The sequence below is a fragment of the Aptenodytes forsteri genome, unplaced genomic scaffold, assembly GCF_000699145.1.
Source record: "Aptenodytes forsteri isolate BGI_AS27 unplaced genomic scaffold, ASM69914v1 Scaffold118, whole genome shotgun sequence".
Classification (NCBI taxonomy): Eukaryota; Metazoa; Chordata; class Aves; order Sphenisciformes; family Spheniscidae; genus Aptenodytes; species Aptenodytes forsteri.
Window position 1 is genome coordinate 2,756,586 of NW_008795859.1, and position 18,464 is coordinate 2,775,049.

The window sequence follows — 18,464 nt, forward strand, 5'->3', positions numbered from 1 at the left end:
CTGTTTTCCCCCCTTTTTGGGGCGTGCGCGGGGGGGGGCCCACCCCAGAGGCCCCGCCGATGAGCACCCCCCCCGGGGGGGGGGGGGGGGGGGGGGGGATATCAGCAAGACTTACCCAAGGTCCAGGGACAGCAAGGAGGAGATGCATCAGAGAGGGCTGAAGGAGGCAGGTAAACTTATGGTGTTGATGTGACCCATCTGTGAGTCCTTTCTAATTAAAGCCGGGCTCACAGCACAGCCACACACGCAGCCCTGCTGCTAATCAGGGAGGGCTGAGCACTGACACATTAACCCCGGCGGGTGGGCGACGCGGGGAAAGCCGAGCCGGGCAGAGTAGTTGCCGTCGGGAAGGTGCAGTTTCATTCCGATGGTGCGATCTAAAAGACTCCAAGACCGCTTCTCTTCCTTCTTTCCCCGACTCTGACTTGCAGATGTATGGCTGACAGCTATATCGCATTTGCCTGAAAGCGAGACTGGGTGAAGGAAAGTCAGTGTAGAGCCCCAGCCGCCGCGCGACTCCGGGGGGGGGGCGCGTTTTGGGATGACTGTATCCTACCTCTCTCACAGAAGTAGTTTAAACTTGGGGTTTTTTTGCAGTAGGATCCCGTGGGAGAGCCCATTACCTACCTGAAGCCACACTGACTTTAGTCTGAGTGCATGTGCACGGCTATCAGATGTGTCCACCCCGTTGACAGATCGATAGAAACATCTTAGCTGTTCTGTAGGCTTATTTCTTCAACATCGCAGCCTGCTGTTTGTAAAACATGTCTGTTCCTGGAGGAGTAATTCACCTTGGAGGAAACTACATGCCTGACTAACATAAAATTGGGTCGGGTAATAATTAACCTTGTTTCTGCATTGTCTCATCGTAATTATATGATCTTTGCTTGCTGACTGAGACTTTGGAATTTCTTCCAAGTATTCTTCAGAAATGTAGGTTGAAAAATCTTTGCAAGGAAAGCTGGGAGAACTTAAATTAACACCTAGTTAGTAAATATGGCAGGTAGGAGGACACAAATCTGTAAGAATCATTACATGGCTGTTACGTTTAATATGTTGATGCCATTCCAGGTATCTGACACACCATTTATTCCAGAAATAACATAGTAGTGGGTCTGATGTAAAAGCTGAATAAGTAGTCAGAGACATTGCACACTCGTAATACAGGGATGTATGTAAAAAGATTCTTTAGAAACTTAACATTTCAAGTAGATTCTGTGGAAATCCATCGCAAAAATTTGCTTGTAGAAAGGTTGGTTTGTTAATTTGAAGTCGTTAAGCAGTATTTTAAAACTCTGGAAATCAGATTAGGAATGGTTTCTCCAGTAGATCTAGTTATTTTGTTATTTGAGTAAAACTAGCAAAAGGCATTGATAATTCCGCTTTAATAAAACCAACCTTGCTATTTGAAGACTTTTTAATCCTTTTAGGTTTTCATACCTTCTTAGCTGAAAAGCACTTTGTAGAAAGAGAGCACGTAGAATACGTGCAAAATTGTCTACGTGAAGTCACAGAAATAGCTGTGGTTTTTTAGGGGTGGTTGCTGTTTTAAATACCTAATAAGCATTTTGTTCTTCTCCTTCAGCTTAACCCAAATGTAAGTGTATTTCAGAGAAAATTTGTGAATGAAGTAAAGAAGTGTGAAGAAATGGAAAGAATACTTGGTGAGCTTTACTTTCACGTCTGCCCTTTCTCATCTGCGGCATTATTAAAGTTTACATCGCGAGAGTGGAACTACAGTGGAGGTTTCAGCTACAGTTTTTTCTAATCTTCCCACTCTTGTATGATCTGAATGCTGTAGAATCTTATAATATTTTCATATGTATGAAAAAATACACATACATACACTCATATGTAGAGTCTTTATGTAGGTTTTTGGAGCCAGAGGTGACTTGACTATAGCACTGAATTGGGTCAGAACATACAAATATATTCCTTAATTTGGGTTGATATGCTGCAGCAGTTTTGAGCGTGTCACAGAGTCGTTTAGGTTGGAAGGGACCTCTTGAGATCACCTAGTCAACCTCCAGCTCAAGCAGGGGCAGCTAGAGCCGGTTGTCCAGGACTGTGGCTAGTGGGATTTTTAATACAGAGACTCCACAACCTCTCTGGGCAACCTGTTCCAGTGTTTTACCACTGACCTCAGTTTTTCGGTTTTGTGAGCTGTAAAATTTACTTACACTACAACATGTATGTGCTAAATATAGGTTGGGTTTTTTTAAGCTCAGAGGTGAAGAGTTGCTAATGTGTTGCTGATAAATAGTTGAGAGAATTTCAGTATTGACTGCTTAAAACTCTGCTAGGAAAATGGAAGCTTTACCCTGGATATTTCCTTGACTATAAGATAAACTCTGTTTTTCATGTTACGTAACTCAATCTGTTGAACTTCCAAGCGCCCTCAAAAATACCTCAAGTTATTAATAATTGTATTCACGTAGTGGTTAATGAATAGAGAAGAGTATGTAGACCATTACAACCAAGATGCAAATTTCTTCAATGTGTCCCGAAGAAAAGTTACCGTTGAAGGATTCTTTTTATTGGAATCTCTCATCAGAGGCATGTGCTGGTCATGCCAAACCATCCCCGTAGCTATTTTGGCAATCTCCCTGCCCAGTGTGAGTTGCATTTGTCATCGAGGTTGCTTAAGCTGACTTCTTTGAACGCTCTTTATTCCAAACATGGGTCAATGAGCAGATCGTCAATTTTTGGCAGGTGGCATGATTAGCAGAAAATGATATCTTACAGCATCAGAGAGATACTATGAAATGTTAAAAGCTTCTTAAAAAGTACTTGTGGTTGGAAAATTTCAGCCAGAGGACTCTGAAGATAGCTTACTTTCACAAACTTCCAAGACAGAAACGTTCTGTGTATTTTATTTCTAGCACTCCATAAGCCCCTCTTTTTCCTCCCTGGAGGGACTAGTCTTCACCCTTTCCTTGCATTCTTTTTGAAGACCCTAGTGTGTGTGTTGTTGCTAAAATAAATGAATAAAACAGCTAGGGCCTGATGTCACAGTGTGATCAGCACCATCAGTAACAGCTGAAGGTCAACTATGCAGCATTCTAGGAAGCATAAGGCAATACCGTTTCCTTTATGATTTTGTTTTTCTTCTCACTCCAGGGTATTTAGTACAAGAAATTAAAAAAGCGGATATTCCACTTCCTGAAGGAGATGTTGCTCCTCCTGCCCCCTTGCTGAAACACATTTTAGAAATCCAGGTAACTTCCACACCACAGATGCCAAAGGTGTAGCTCTGGATCTTGGAACTTTATTTCAAACTTAATTACTTGCTATCTTATTACTTATGACTTAAGTTGTAGGGGCGTGGCAGGGGGAGCAGAAGCTTTTGCTTTTGTTTTTGTCCATTTTTTTTTTCTTTCTGCCAGTGTTACTTCAAAGACTGAGGCAGACTATCTTTGGCAGACTGAGGAATAAAACCTATGGAGCTTAAATTAATTAAGAAATTGGGAAACTCCCATCATTGCAGCTAATTAACATGTGCTTAAAATTCATCCTCCCCTGATTTCCAAAACAGTGTAACTGATTCTGTGTCATTTTTTCTCCATGTCTTAGGAACAGCTGCAGAAACTGGAGACAGAATTAAGGGAAGTAAATAAAAACAAAGAAAAGTTGAGGAAAAACCTGCTTGAACTGACAGAATACACATGCATGTTAGAGGTCACGCAGAGATTTGTCAGGAGAACAGCTGAGGTACTGCTTATGTTGTTTGGCGAGGATTGTGTGTCACGTGGCGTTTTTGTTGCGTGCTGTTAGTAGTTCTAGTTAAGTATGTGACTTGGTGTCGGGCTTTACGGCACTGTACGTTGTTCGTTGTTGTTTGTGATCAGTACCCAGAGAACCTGGCTGGCAACCTCTTGTGCTAGGCTGCGTTCATATGCATAGCAAAATGCAGCCCTGAACTTGGAGGAGCTTTGTGATTTCTCTGTTGAATTGTTTGAATGTTACTGCTGATGCCAACTGAAAATGAAGGCCTATTTGTGTTATTTTGATGCGTAAGTTGCGCTAAGAAATTTACCATGTAACCTTTGCAACACTGACTATAATTGCTAAGAGGAGTGCACTTGAGATCCCAGGATCTTTCTGTTGTCTGAATTGAACACAGGAAAGGGTTTTATATTTTTTGTTGAAATAATTTACTTAATTAGCTTTTCTTCTTCCGAATAATAAATAAATTAATTTTTTTTTTTTCTGAAAGCTATGAATGATCTTTCTTTTATTTGCTAGTATGAATCCCATTTACATGCAAATTATGAAGAATTTCCATCTGTGGAAAACGAGCCATTAGTGGATTACAACTGTATGCACAGACTGGGTGCCAAGCTGGGGTAGGTATGGTTCAGTCCACGCACGGCAGGTTCTCGGTGTGTGCTGTTTCAGAACTGCTTGATGCGCTGCTGTAAATCATGGGCTGTTTTCTTAAAAGATGGGATGTAGTGTGACTGTAGTGATTTCAGGCGAGCCAAACAGTTTTAGACAGGGTCGGGGTCTGGCCCAAATGTACCTTTGTAACAAAATTGGATTATTTGAAGAGAGAAGTAGGACAGCACCAAAAAAACTGTTACAAAACTTCCATCAAACCAAGTATGTATGTTAAGGAAAATCTCTAAATGCTCTAAATCAGTACTTTATTCCACTCTGTTTTTCTAGGATAAACACACAGTGTTTTAATCACTTGGCAGTGTCAGTTGTAAATGTAACTTTATAATGGTAGTGCCTACTTGCCTTTAAAATGATGTATGGATACTGCTCTCTATAACATCATTCTGAGAGAAAAAAATCTCTTTTTTTATCCACCATTTTACCAAGAAAAAATTAAGAACCTTACTATCACAGACAGAAACGATGTCGGATTTAATTCTAGTTGTGTGCTCAGGCCCGCAGTCTGTTTGTTTTCCAAATAGAAATTGAGTCTACTTTATATACTAGTTACTTCCTGTTTAGGGTGACGCTTCCTTCTCTAGAGATGGCAGAAAAAAATCTCTTTTTTTATCCACCATTTTACCAAGAAAAAATTAAGAACCTTACTATCACAGACAGAAACGATGTCGGATTTAATTCTAGTTGTGTGCTCAGGCCCGCAGTCTGTTTGTTTTCCAAATAGAAATTGAGTCTACTTTATATACTAGTTACTTCCTGTTTAGGGTGACGCTTCCTTCTCTAGAGATGGCAGACGTTAAATTATTGTGACTATGTGATCCCGAGTGATGGTGTACTCTGAGTTTTTAATTTTTCTTGTGGATTTTAGCCGATTTTTCAAATTTTTCTTTTTCCATAGATTCATATCTGGGTTAGTTCACATAGCAAAAGTTGAAGCATTTGAAAAAATGCTGTGGAGAGTCTGTAAAGGATATACTATTCTTACCTATGCAGAGTTGGATGAATGTCTGGAAGATCCAGATACAGTGAGTAAACGTTGTAACTATCAGTTTATTTTGTTTGTGCTTTCCATAAGACTTGGAAGAATTGCTGCTCAGGTCTCCTGCAATGAATGTAAATGATTTCCCAGTGTCCTTGGAGGGAAAACTATTTAAAAGTATTAGAACTTGTAAGACTTTAAAATTAGAGGTCTTGATGCCACCATAACTATAGGAGTGGCAATTAATTTATCATGGTTCAGCTTGGTGAGTGCAGAACTTTATTGTGGAATAGTAGTGACTTTATGATTGGCTACCTTGATCAAAATATGTGGCATAAATGGCTGCTTGGATATTTATTAACTAGGTCTGTACAGTGCGTTACCTTTTAATAGTCATTTTATTTGTTAATTCAGCAGTTATGGAAAAAAAGTCTGGAGTACAGCTGGTCTTCCATGAAGTTTTTTCTCTGAACTTACAAAATTCACTTTTTGTAAATCAGCAATTATGGCTGCCTAATCTGTCACTTTTAAATTTTGCTTCAATTCTAATTTGGAACATTTTAATTTTTTAAGACTTTTTTTGTTAATAATAATTCTGAGATGGTAAAATATAATGTCTCTTTAATTTTCCCTGACAGCTTTTTCTGTTTTTCTCTAATATACCAAAAAAAAAGACAGATGTTGGCACGCTTGGATTTTATTTTTTGATCTTCACTAAAATGGTGGAAGCTTAATGCTACTAACAGCCTTTTCTAATTATTTGAACTTGTTATTTTGCTCTATAATTATATCACAGTGGAGTTGTTGGTTAAAACCAAACTTCAACTTAACTTTTTTTTTTTTTAGGGCGAAACCACAAAATGGTTTGTTTTTTTAGTGTCCTATTGGGGTGAACAAATTGGCCAGAAAGTTAAGAAGATTTGTGATTGGTAAGAAGTAAAACTAATATGTATGGTTTCTTTATACCTGGGTTATTTTCTTGTTAGTTTTCCCCCTGCTCCCCTTCCTTGTAAGTGTTGATTTTTAGGCAAGGTTTTTGAAGTTAAATTTGTTCCTCACCCCCTTGCATCTAGGCTTATAATTATGCAATATACAAATAAATGTATGAATCATTTTATCTGCAGTCATTAAGTACAGGCAAGATACTGACTCTCTCAGTTGAATCTGTTCTGTGGTTATTAAATGGTGTGTTGCAGGTTTGACTAGGGCATGGGGTTGGGTGATTTGTTTTGTTTTAGTTTGGTTATTTAACATAAACTTCTGTTTTTCTGTAGCTATCACTGTCATGTGTATCCCTATCCAAATACCATGGAGGAGCGCAAGGCAGTTGTTGAAGGACTAAATGTTCGTATTCAGGATCTTCATACTGTGAGTAAATAACAGTATTCCCTTTGCTGTAGTTATTACACCATAGGAAATAATTTGGTGAATCACAACATTAAATACATGAATATGTTTCTAAAATACGTACAGCTTTGGATCTGAACATGATTGTACGTCATGTCCCTGGTCTCGTGTTGCATGTATCTATTAAACTTCAGGGCACTTGGCATTGCCTTCTGTTTTAAGCAGTGGTTAGTGTGGCCTCCTACAAATGTGATCCAGCATTGGACAAATAATAGCTGTTCTTACTGTGGTTAACGTAACCACTGTTACATTTTCAATGAAATCTTTTTGTTTTTTTCTTGGACAAAGGTGCTGCATAAAACTGAGGATTACTTATGCCAAGTCTTGTGTAAAGCATCTGAATCCATCTATACGTGGGTTATCCAAGTGAAAAAGATGAAAGCCATTTATCATGTACTCAACCTGTGCAGTTTTGATGTCACAAATAAATGTTTAATCGCTGAGGTTTGGTGTCCGGTGGCTGATCTGCAAAATTTGCGCCATGCGTTGGAGGAAGGTTCAGTAAGTCAGCTGAATGCTCACTGATGTTAAAACTTTTGTCTTGAACTTACTATACAGATAAGGAAAGAAAATAATTATTTAAAATAGGCTAAAAGTAGGCACAGGCAAGTCTGCGTCTCTATGAACTCATATCAAACCATTTCTTTATAAGCAGAGCCTTTATTTAGTGTTGTGGGGGGTTTTTGTTTGTTTTGGGTTTTTTTTGTTTGGTTGGTTTTTTTCCTTGAATGAGAACTTCTGTGGTGGACCCAAGTCTGACTAGGCTCACAATGCTGTTTGCAGTCAAGTAGAAAGTGCTAATTTCCTTGTGTTAGTTGTGTTGAGCACGGCTCCATCTTTTTGTTTTACAAGAGGGAATTTTTAGTAACAAATCTTTGTTTTATAATATTGACTCATGATTCTCATGTGGTATTTCGTATAAAATAAGGATTAGAACACTGTACATAACTAGTGTTTTTAGAGGAACAGATTAATGTAATTTGTGGGTTTTTTTTAAAGCAAGCAGAAATGGATAAATGTTAAGCTTCGGGCTTAATTTAGGGATGTTTCAGGATCAGTGAAACTGCTGATGGAAATTTTTTCACTTTGATTAGATTAAGTATCAACTGAGTTCTTATATAAATGTATCTTCTTTCTGTCTGCAATTAGAGGAAGAGTGGAGCTACAATTTCTTCATTCATGAATACCATCCCAACAACACAACCTCCTCCAACTTTGATACGTACCAATAAATTCACCTCAGGGTTCCAAAACATTGTTGATGCTTATGGAGTTGGAAACTATGGAGAAGTTAATCCAGGTTGGTCCTTCTGAAATCCAAACTGCGAGCTGTGCTGTTGTTACTGCTTGCCTTGTTATGTGTTTAAATACCTTGCTGAATTGGACACTAGTAAAGGCAAAACGGTGACCACCACGCTGCTTATTAGTAGCTGTTTTAAAATTTCAGTAGGTCATCAAAAGTACAGATGGTGCTCCAAGCAGTAAGATGGGATTTGATTTTGCTGAGTTATTTTAGCATTAAAGATACTGATAATAGCTGTATAATGTTTCTTTATATGCTTTACCTTGGATAAGGTAAGATATTTAGGGGAAAAAAGAAAACTTTGGTAATGGCTATTGATATTACTGAAGCATGGAGCTCATCACTTGAAAAAATCCAGCTTGTTGTATAGCCCAGTTAGTTTAATGTCCTTATGTATTTTTGCAGCTATGTTGACTATGTCATGCTGTACAGGAGAATGCACACTATAGTACAGAGCCAAAATAGCCACGGAGGAAGAACTGTTTGTTTGGGTTTTATTTCCTGGGCTCATATTATTATCCTCAGAATTGTCAGCTAATGCTCAACTGCAGAGTTGTCATTACTAAGGGATATACATAAGCAAGCTTTAAACTGAGTTAAATTTATAGTGGGGGGAAAGGTCTGTTAGCAGGGGGTGAAATGTCTTTCAAACTTAAAGCTGAAAATTGTTTGAGAAGTTAAAGTAGTTGAATTGCTTAGGCATAATTCAGATAGCAACATCATCTATTGTGCTGTGTGCTTGAAATCTGTGATGTTGTCATTTCAGCTCTCTATACCATCATCACTTTTCCTTTCTTGTTTGCGGTTATGTTTGGAGACTTTGGGCATGGTCTACTAATGTTCATATTTGCACTCCTGGCAATACTATATGAAAACCACCCTAGATTACAAAGATCACAAGATGAGGTAAAAGGAATTACAAATAATTTACTCCCCATCCAGCAAGATAACTTCACTTGAATAATTACTATGTTTCTGAAAAGTACTATTTATTGCACATGTATTAGACTGGAGTTTTTTTCCTTTGTTTCGGGATTGCCTGTATTTAAAGTTGCCATATTCCTCGATATTAATGAGATATCTTAACAAACTATTCACTTTTTTTGAAAGGGCAGAAATAATCAAGTTGAAATGAAAGACTGACAAAAATTAGTTGATACTGTTGGGCTTGTCTTTCCTTCTGCTAGGGCTACTTAGTGATGTGTGTGTTTTACAGAATGTGGTTACAGTGACTAACGTTAGGAGAAAATGATTTTTCAAATTCCGTCATCTTTTATGGTTTCTGAAAAGGAGTTGTAGTTTGAAATGTATTAAACTTAATTTTAACTCATTTTTTAATACGGGGTTGGAATGTAGGAACACGTGCATCTCTCATTAGAATTATGTTTAATTAAGAATAGCTGCAAATGACTAACTTCTTGAAAACTAGTCCCGGGAAGAAAACGTGGTTTAAAAAGACTATTCGTTAGTGTAACGATGCCAATGAGAAAAGTCTCAGTCTGTGTCATGGGAGCTTGCATGGGGACTTCAAATCTCTGCATTCAATTTAAACCACAATTGTCTTTCAGAATATACTTGCCGCTAGCTCTATTTCCTAATGCATATAAACCTTTGCATATAAATCACTTGACATAAAGCTGTGAATGTGGGGAGATGAACTGCACCCATTTGGTGACTGCCATTTGTAAACTGCATATTCACATGCTTAAAGCAAAATTCTCTGTGTTACATCTTGGTTGGCTGTAGGTTTCTTCATATTCCTTAATGACTATTCACAAGAATTTTTAGTTTTTAGAAGTCTTGGTATTGCCAGAAATGTGTTTCTCTTAGAAATGTGTAGATAATGATTGTTCACATAGCAGATGATGTTCTCTATTTTTTTCTTTTTTCCAATACTTACAGATAATGAAAATGCTATTTGAAGGCCGATATGTTATTTTATTAATGGGTTTGTTTTCTGTATACACTGGATTGATCTATAATGACTGTTTTTCAAAGTCGTTAAATATATTTGGTTCTGGATGGAATGTTTCAGCAATGTTTGAACAGAAGGTTTGGCGGTGAGTAGCACACCTCTGTTTGCTATACCATTAAAACAAAAATGTACTTCCTGTAACAGTTCAACCCTTTTGCTCACCCATTTTAACCGTCCTTTTATTGAGGGTAGTAAGTAAATGTAGTGAAATGTAGCAAAATTTAGTTGTTAAGGTAGTAAGTGCTAGTGCGCTAAGGGCTAAGTGATACATCTATGCTTAAAATAAAAAAGGCAGTAATAGTTATTTAAAAACAAAAAAAATCGAACCGTTTATTATCTTAAATTGGGAAGTCCACAGAGAACACAATGTCTTGCAAAACCACTATTAGAATTTGATTATATTTAATTCAGTCAATCTATCAGATTAATCTTGTATTTATCAGTGCTGCTTTACTGGATTTACATGTCCTCAGTCACCTGGAACGTTTTCTAGAATATTATAATTTGGTATAGGTGACAATCAGTCTTCTCCTGGAACAAATTCTGTTGCAAAACCCTAATGCTATATGCTAGCTAATAACTTTCAGTGATTAAAAACTGCAACTGGCATAGTATCGTTTTATTGGTAGTAAGAACTTGCACCTAATTTTATAAGGTGATATTTTTAGGGTTTATTCAGTCTCTAAACCTTCTTAGGTGTGTTTTGCACCTTTTTTTGTGGTCTCACAAAGGTGTTCTTGTGAATGGCTGGAGACTTCAGTAGTATTGTAAAATCCTAACAGGAGGCACCAGGACTTTGTCTTGTCGTGTATTCTTTTTATGCATAAAAAGCGCACTGCCTCCTATGTTATGTTTTGTCTTTATGCTAATGGTTTTAATTTGTCTCCAGTTACTATATTTTCCAGGGGAGGTTTCTGAATATCTATATCTGTATCAGATTTTGAGAGGAATAGAAAACACAGGGCTAGTTTTGGAGAAATTTGTCCTAGTCATGCTTCTGGCATGAATAGCCAAGCAGCATTAGCATCTACTGTAAAGAAATTAACAATTAATGAAATAAATAAATTACCTAGCAATCATTAGTCTTTGCACAGCTTTTCTTGATAGAAGAAAAAAGTAGGTATGTGAATTATCAGACCTACTTTTTCACAAAGTGGGATAACCTCATTGTTTTGAGGTGTCATGGCCCTTTGGTATTTAAATGTTCACAGCTTGCATCTCATTTTGTCTCAAAACCAGAAAGTGGCTTGAAATAGTAGAGTCAAAACCACTGGCTTTGGTTAAAATGTGAACAGATTGTGAGTGCTTTGTTAATTAAAAGCTATATGAAGTTAGAGTGGAAACTCATCCAAATGCAAAAGGGAAAAAAGATACCAATTATTCTTTGGGTGTTTGTTAGTGATTTTTATATAAAAGCAAAATGTGAGCTTTTTATACGAAACTTTCCATTCTAGGGGAATGAGGAACAAAATCCAGAAACTCTCCTTTCAAAGGCAGTTAGTGCGAATTAAGGCCAGATTGTGAGTTTCTAGAACTTTTTTTATTTTGCTATTGTTTTTATTAGCCAGGCCTTTTGTGCTTAGAAATCCTTTTCTTCTTCTTTTAAAGACTGGCAGTGGGTGAGCTAGTCATATAAAGGAAAGCAGGAGTAGTGTCCTGCAGAACTGAAAGCATATGTTGTCACTATGTTTAAACAATGTCAGATCTGATTGTGTTTTTCTTTCTCTGCAGTCTTGAGGATCTCAAGTCTAATCAATTTTTAACACTGGATCCAAATGTTACTGGTGTATACAATGGAGCTTATCCCTTTGGAATTGATCCGGTTAGTTTTATGCTTTTAAATTATCCATTTGTGATGATCAGTCATTTGTAAATTAGATTTTGGTATGTGCATTAGGAAGATAAACATACTGTGGAAAAAATACATTTCTGCTTGCATTCTCCATTCAAAAAGAGCTTTTCCCTTAACGAGTCAAAGATTTACCTGTTTTCATGAAACTCAAATTTCAGTTATGATCCCCGTTTGAGGTAGAATTCTGGTCTCCAACAGGGAAAAGATACTGTTTTATTTCTTCCGTTACACTGTTCTTTAATGCTGATTTTGTCTTCTCTTCTTCAGATCTGGAATTTGGCAAGCAACCGTCTCAGTTTTTTAAATTCTTTCAAAATGAAAATGTCTGTGATTTTTGGAGTAACTCACATGACGTTTGGAGTTGTATTGGGGGTATTTAACCACTTGTAAGTACAAGAAGTTAAGATAATATTGATGTTACAGTTTTTTTTCAAGTCTTGAATTATAACAGTTAATCTGGTAAGGGAAACTGGAACAATTTTTTAAAAACAGAATAATAGTATTGTGAAAACTGTTCTTAAAAAAAAAAAAAAAAGTAACAGAGAGGTCTTCAATAGAAATACATGCCTCTTATGGTCTTGATTTCCACTGAAATATCTGATTAAAATTTCGCTGAATATGAAGAAATTGGTTCTGGATTTAATTTCAGTCTTGCTCTTTAAAAGTGCTGGGTACTGTTCTGTTTTATTGAATCCATGTTTGGGCCATTTATTTATCTTGATCTTTCTCTGTAAAACTTTTCATTTTTTTCCCATTTTTATCTTCTAGGCATTTCAAGAAGAAGTATAATATTTATTTGGTTTTTCTTCCTGAACTTTTATTCATGATGTGCATCTTTGGCTACCTTGTGTTTATGATCTTCTTTAAATGGTTAGCGTATTCTGCAGAGGACTCTACATCTGCTCCTAGTATTCTGATTCAATTTATTAACATGTTCCTGTTTCCTGGTGGTGAAACAGAGGTCTTCTACACCGGACAGGTTAGTAGCGTTCTTAGAAGCTTCTGAAGATCCTGTTGTTCCCTATGCAGGTAACACTTTACCAGTCATGAAAGGCTGATGGCTGAGTATTCCCCTAGGAAGGGGAATGTATCAGACTAAGGGGAGATTGAATAAACGTTATGATTAAATAACATATTTGCTCTTTAATTGGTTGTAAGATTTTACGTAGTGATTTGTGAAAATACCTGTTTCTAGAACAAAATCTCCCAGGTTAAAATTAAGGCTAGAGAACAGTGTCTCATGCTTGTAATTTTGATGCTTTTCTGTGTGCTGTAAATAATCTTACTAAACTGAGTATCAGTAATGCCTTAGTCTAGAACCCAGTCCTGAAGATGCTGGATGTCTGTAACCCAATTTAAGGGCCTGATTAAGTAAAATACTTATGGGCACGTTCAATTTGGAGTATGTGCCCACTGAAATCAGTAGTACTTTTCTTATGCTTAAACAGGCCTTTAAAGGAAAATGGGAAGGCTTTTCCTACTTTTGATTTTGTGATCTAATCTCATTTTTTTTCTTTCTGCTCCAAACAGGTTGCGCTGCAGAGGTTTTTACTTAGTATTGCTTTTCTTTCTGTTCCTGTAATGCTTTTTGGTAAACCACTTTATTTATATTGGTTGCACAGTGGAGGCCGAGGCATTAGAATGTACAGGGTAAGTACTGAGAGACACTTACACATTTCTTCAGTAGAGGAGAATTCAGCTGGTGGTGTATTGCATATAGAGTAATGTCCTTAGTAGATATTTCTACTCAACTTGGAAAGTTTTTGACTGTAACACATAATAGTGCTTTTTTCCTCTAGCTCTCTTTTTGCCTTTGCCTGTGACTACTTTAAATAAACTTTAAAATTGACACTGGCAGTCCACTTAAAGACACAATGTGTTTCCATTTTGCAGAGTGGCTACAAGCTAATTCGAAAAGAAAGTGAAGAAGAACTTTCTCTGCTGAGATCTCATGATGTAGAAGAAGGAAGCAGTCATTCAGATAGTGGGCACAGAGAGGGGGACGGAGAGGAGGTAATGTTTTTACTTAATCTCTAGTTTGTATGTCCTTAAAAGCAAATCAGAAGTGGAAGATCAAGAAGATAACCTGTACACTGAGTCCCGGGAAGTTTTCAAGAAAATGAGCTGAACCTTTACAAAGACCTCGATGCCTGAATGCGATTTACTTATTTTTATTTGTTGCTATTTTATGATTATTTCTCGGTATGTTCAGATTGCTACAGTAAATCACAATCTGTCTCTAGTGGAGAACAGGAGAGTGCTTTATTTGCATCTATAGACTTTGCATCTAAGACTACAGTTTTTCTTAAATTGAAGAGTGGGATAAAAATCCTGGGTCTTGTATGGTTTTATGGATTCTTAAAATCAAGGCAAGAGGACGACTGTCCAGCTTCCTGTTAATTAATCTTGGCTTTTCATCCAGACAAAAGTCTTTTTATGTCTGCAAATTACATCCTGTGATGAGGATTATTGCTAATGGGGGTTGGGAGACATGAGCTGCATTTCTAGTCCCCAGCTATTGCTGCTGTTTAGTTTGGACAAATTTTTAAAGGTCTTGTCTGATTCCACTGATTTCATGTGAATTGAAAGACAAAAAGGTGCTTCAGTTTCCCAGTGTGCAGACTATGTATAGTACTTGCTTCACTGGGATAGTAGACTCTTGCTGCTTATGTATAGAAAATACTAGAATTGTTTGCTTAAATAAATTGTGTCATAGTTCCATGCAAAGTAAGTGTTGAAACTTGCAGTAATATCAGTCTTGGAACTCTTTGTTAGCAACGAGCATGTATATTTAGAGTTCACAGTATTAACGTAGTTCTTTTTCTATCACTAGCATTACTAACAATTAATCCTGGTCTTAAAGATGCAAAAATTGACATTGTAAACTTACAACATCAATAGAATGGGAATTAGAGCCATGACTGGTTTTACTACTTAGAGTTTTCAAGTATTAGATCATAATCCTTGTGGAAAACATAAATTGCATTCATTTTTATCTATCAACAAAGTAATTAGGGAAACTAACTGGAAAACTATAGCATCTGATTTTTTTTTTTAATGTTGTCTCTGTAATAAGGATCTTAAACATAGCAGATCTTTTTTTACTTGATGTGAAATCAATGTATTACCCTTTAATGGAATTTTTCTTCCATGTATATTAAGCTTTGCAGATGAATATTTTTGTTCTCTCATGTTGTACTACATTGTTTAAATGGATACAAATGTATTTTTATATTTTAGCTTAATTTTGCAGATGTTTTTATGAATCAAGCAATTCATACCATTGAATACTGTCTAGGATGTATTTCTAATACAGCCTCGTATCTGAGACTCTGGGCATTAAGTCTTGCTCATGCACGTAAGTGGGTTTTTTATTGGTTGGTGGTTGTTTTTCCATCTGTCTGGATTTTTAATGTTGGTTAGAGGGGGGCTGGCCTGTTGAAGTGATACTACTATGAAATTATCTTTTTCTTAATCTAAAAAGAATCCCTGTTTAAACTAATAATGATCTATGGAAAGTCCCCAAACTAAAATTGTGACTTATTGTTTGGAATCTAGTAATTTTCTTCATTGATTGTAAAGAGGCCGATTATCTGAGCACGGTGTTATCTCCCATCATAGTGCATCAGTAGTCACAGTACCATTTCCTATTTTCCATTGATTGACCAGTTTGGAAGGTATTTAGGCACTTGCTAAAGTCTTAGTGTCATGGTGTAAAATGTTGACATCGGTAGATCTTATTTTGAAACTGAGATGTACCTTTAAGTATTTGGGGGGAGGGAGAGGGGGGCAACTAACTGGTGGTGGGGTTGCTTATAGTTCCCATGTTCAGCAGATCCTATAATACTGTTTAAACTAGAATACAGGTCAGTTAGAGTAGCTCACTGGGTGAATGTATGCAGTATCAACATTAATTATGATTTTTTTTTTTTTTAATAGAGTTATCAGAAGTTCTGTGGCAAATGGTGATGAGGGTGGGTCTTCGCGTGGACACAACGTATGGTGTCTTACTGCTAGTTCCTGTTCTAGCCTTTTTTGCTGTGCTAACGGTTTTTATTCTTTTGGTCATGGAGGGGCTTTCTGCTTTTCTCCATGCTATACGACTTCACTGGTAAGTTTTAACTCTTCATTTTTTCTTTATACCACTTCAGCATATACTGGCTTGTTTAAGAGGAATTTTTGTGTCAAAATATTAGGTGCCTTATTAAAAAGAAAAGTGTAAAATTCAACAGCCTAATGCTACTGTAATAGATTTATCTAATCACATTAAATAAATGGCTTGTTAGTCAAATGTGATTGTTCCTCTGGAAGATTTTCAGTAAATTCAAATATTATATTGGCTTATGATGCGTATTAACCTCTACCACATTCAGAGTTGACAAACTATGGGTCCATTTGATTTATAGTATTGCAGCTTTTTGTACTGTAGAATATTAGTAACGTGGATAAGGATTTTTAATTTCAGTCTGGTTATATCACTGAATGGCTTCAGTCTGTTTTATTTATTCGGTTCAACAGAACATTTATATTAGCGAGCAAAACTTTTGCTAAAGTGGGGCTGCCAACCCTTAAGTATTTTAATCCTTTCTTAGTCTTAATATCACGAGCTCTGCACATTGGAGTGGATTCAGAGAATAGTTAGTTTGAAACCTGATGAAATTTACAGTATAAGAAAAGGTGGACATATAGTATATAAACACGAGGCAGAGCTATATGCATTAGAGTATTGTCCTCATAATATTGTATATTTGCAAAACAATTAACTGCAACTAACCTGAAAACAAATTAGTAAGACAGAAGTGAGAAATGAGCCATTACAGCACAATGTCAGTGTGCTTGGGTCTCTTGAGAAACATGAAATTTGCCTGGGACTGTGATAGGAAGGTTAAATAGCTGCACAGAAAGCCTAAGTGACAGCATTAGGATTGCTGTTGTTAAGCCTCTTGTGTTGCACAGTTCTATCCCTTGACAACTGGTCATTTTGGATTAATATACAGATTCTGTTTTGTGTTTTTTTTTTTTTTCTTCTCTCGTTTCAGGGTGGAATTTCAGAACAAATTCTACTCTGGTGGAGGATACAAGTTTACACCTTTCTCTTTTAAGCACATTTCTTTACATTTTAATAAAGATAATACGGCATAGGTTGGTTGCTGTCAGCAGAAATGTTTGGAATTGTCTGCAAATAATCATGTGATTGGATCTCACCTATGAATGGCTTCCTGTAGGACAAAGTGTTTTTCACTGATTGCCTTATAATGCAGCCAAATAATTCTGTAATATATACCTCCCATAGAAATACATAGCAGATCTGGAGCATCTTGTATATAGATATAAAATGTACATTTTTCTTGATAAACTAATGTTGTAAATTAATTTTATCCTTTAAAAAAAAAAAAGTTGTTACTGCTTGTCCTAAAACCAGTGTAGGCATTTTTTTTCTTTGTTGGGGCTGTTTATTTTCTTGAATGGTTACTTTTAAGTTTGCTAAAAGACTTTTCATCATATTAAACATTCATTACTAATCACATACTTAAGCCAGCTATCATCTCATGCACTTTGGGAACAATTCAGCAATGCAACAGATGCAATGTATGTTTTCAGTATCTATTCCAGAAGGATTATGAAATATAAATTTATACATAGCAATGCAACGTGCTCTTTTCTGGCCATATTTAAAATTGCACCGAAAATGTTAACTGTTTGTTCTGCCCAGAGTTATTACTTCAATCTTTCAGAAGCCACAGTGATACTTACTGTTACGGAAGAAGGCAGGATTAGAAGTGGAGACTTGGAAATATTATCCCTCTTATTTCCCTGTAGTGAGGAACTTTCCCCTACGTGCTGTTCTGCAAAGCAAGTTGTGCACAGCCCCTCACCTGTGGTGACGTTGATGGGTAAAAGCCTCAGAAAAAGTCTCGCACTGTCTGGATGAGGACTGAAATAAAAGAATCCAGCTGCCTACGAGAAATTTTTCTCCCGGGTTCTGTTTTTACAGTGTGGTCCTGTGCAGAGTTTCTACTCCTAGGAGTAACTTTTGCGCGGGGAATGAAGAACGGGCCTTGATTTGTGTTTGGCTGTAAGGACATACATACAGTGTTACTTACCTGATGCTGTTGAACCAAATTTTATACTGAATGATAGGTGGAAAGGGGTCGTTTTGTATTATTTTTTGTATAGTGTGAAAATGGGGATATTACCAGAATTTTTTAACATCTGTGCCATAAGAACAGCATAAGTTAAATTTTGCACTTGTTTCATACTAATTCCGAATAAAACCTCGTTTGCGCTGTTCAGAGCAGGCCCTTATGTTTGCGCGTAGCCCTGTCCCTGCACCTGGCAACGCCTAGCCCTGTCCCTGTCCCTGGCAACGCTGGAGGGGGACGGCCTTGGCCTGCGGCCCGCTGCGGTACCCTCCACGCGGGAAGCCCTTCTCGGTCCCCCGCGTCCCCTCTGGCTGAGGAGCTCCCCTTGTTTCCCGCCGGGGCGGGCTCAGAGCCCGCGGGGCGGCCGGGGCTGAGGTAAAAGAACGCCCGAGAAGGGCGGTGGGAAC

General features: G+C 37.1%; 2 protein-coding genes across 2 annotated transcripts in view; both read left to right on the forward strand.

The window, feature by feature from the left end:
* Nucleotides 1-996: 996 nt before the first annotated feature.
* On the forward strand, nucleotides 997-17,297 carry ATP6V0A2 (ATPase H+ transporting V0 subunit a2). The gene is made up of 20 exons (XM_019473275.1): nucleotides 997-1,071; nucleotides 1,586-1,664; nucleotides 3,121-3,218; nucleotides 3,574-3,711; nucleotides 4,246-4,346; nucleotides 5,297-5,423; nucleotides 6,224-6,306; nucleotides 6,652-6,745; nucleotides 7,073-7,285; nucleotides 7,934-8,084; nucleotides 8,854-8,993; nucleotides 9,990-10,147; nucleotides 11,794-11,884; nucleotides 12,182-12,300; nucleotides 12,683-12,893; nucleotides 13,445-13,564; nucleotides 13,808-13,927; nucleotides 15,155-15,272; nucleotides 15,854-16,025; nucleotides 16,954-17,297. Exons 1-20 carry the CDS (start codon nucleotides 997-999, stop codon nucleotides 17,054-17,056), a joined length of 2,511 nt encoding a protein of 836 aa, XP_019328820.1. The 3' UTR covers nucleotides 17,057-17,297.
* A 306-nt stretch (nucleotides 17,298-17,603) lies between these two features.
* Nucleotides 17,604-18,464, forward strand: part of DNAH10 (dynein axonemal heavy chain 10) — a 58,619-nt gene continuing 57,758 nt past the window's right edge. Inside the window, exon 1 of the mRNA XM_019473276.1 lies at nucleotides 17,604-17,612. Coding sequence (XP_019328821.1) covers nucleotides 17,604-17,612 — 9 coding nt within the window. The remainder of the gene's footprint in view (nucleotides 17,613-18,464) is intronic.

Bases quoted from the DNA above. Each gene is read 5' to 3' on its own strand.
- ATP6V0A2 (XM_019473275.1), top strand. From the start codon at position 997: ATGGCAGGTAGGAGGACACAAATCTGTAAGAATCATTACATGGCTGTT. The intron at 12,301-12,682 runs GTAAGTACAAGA...TTTATCTTCTAG, and splicing joins TTGGGGGTATTTAACCACTT to GCATTTCAAGAAGAAGTATA. The intron at 15,273-15,853 runs GTAAGTGGGTTT...TTTTTTTAATAG, and splicing joins ATTAAGTCTTGCTCATGCAC to AGTTATCAGAAGTTCTGTGG.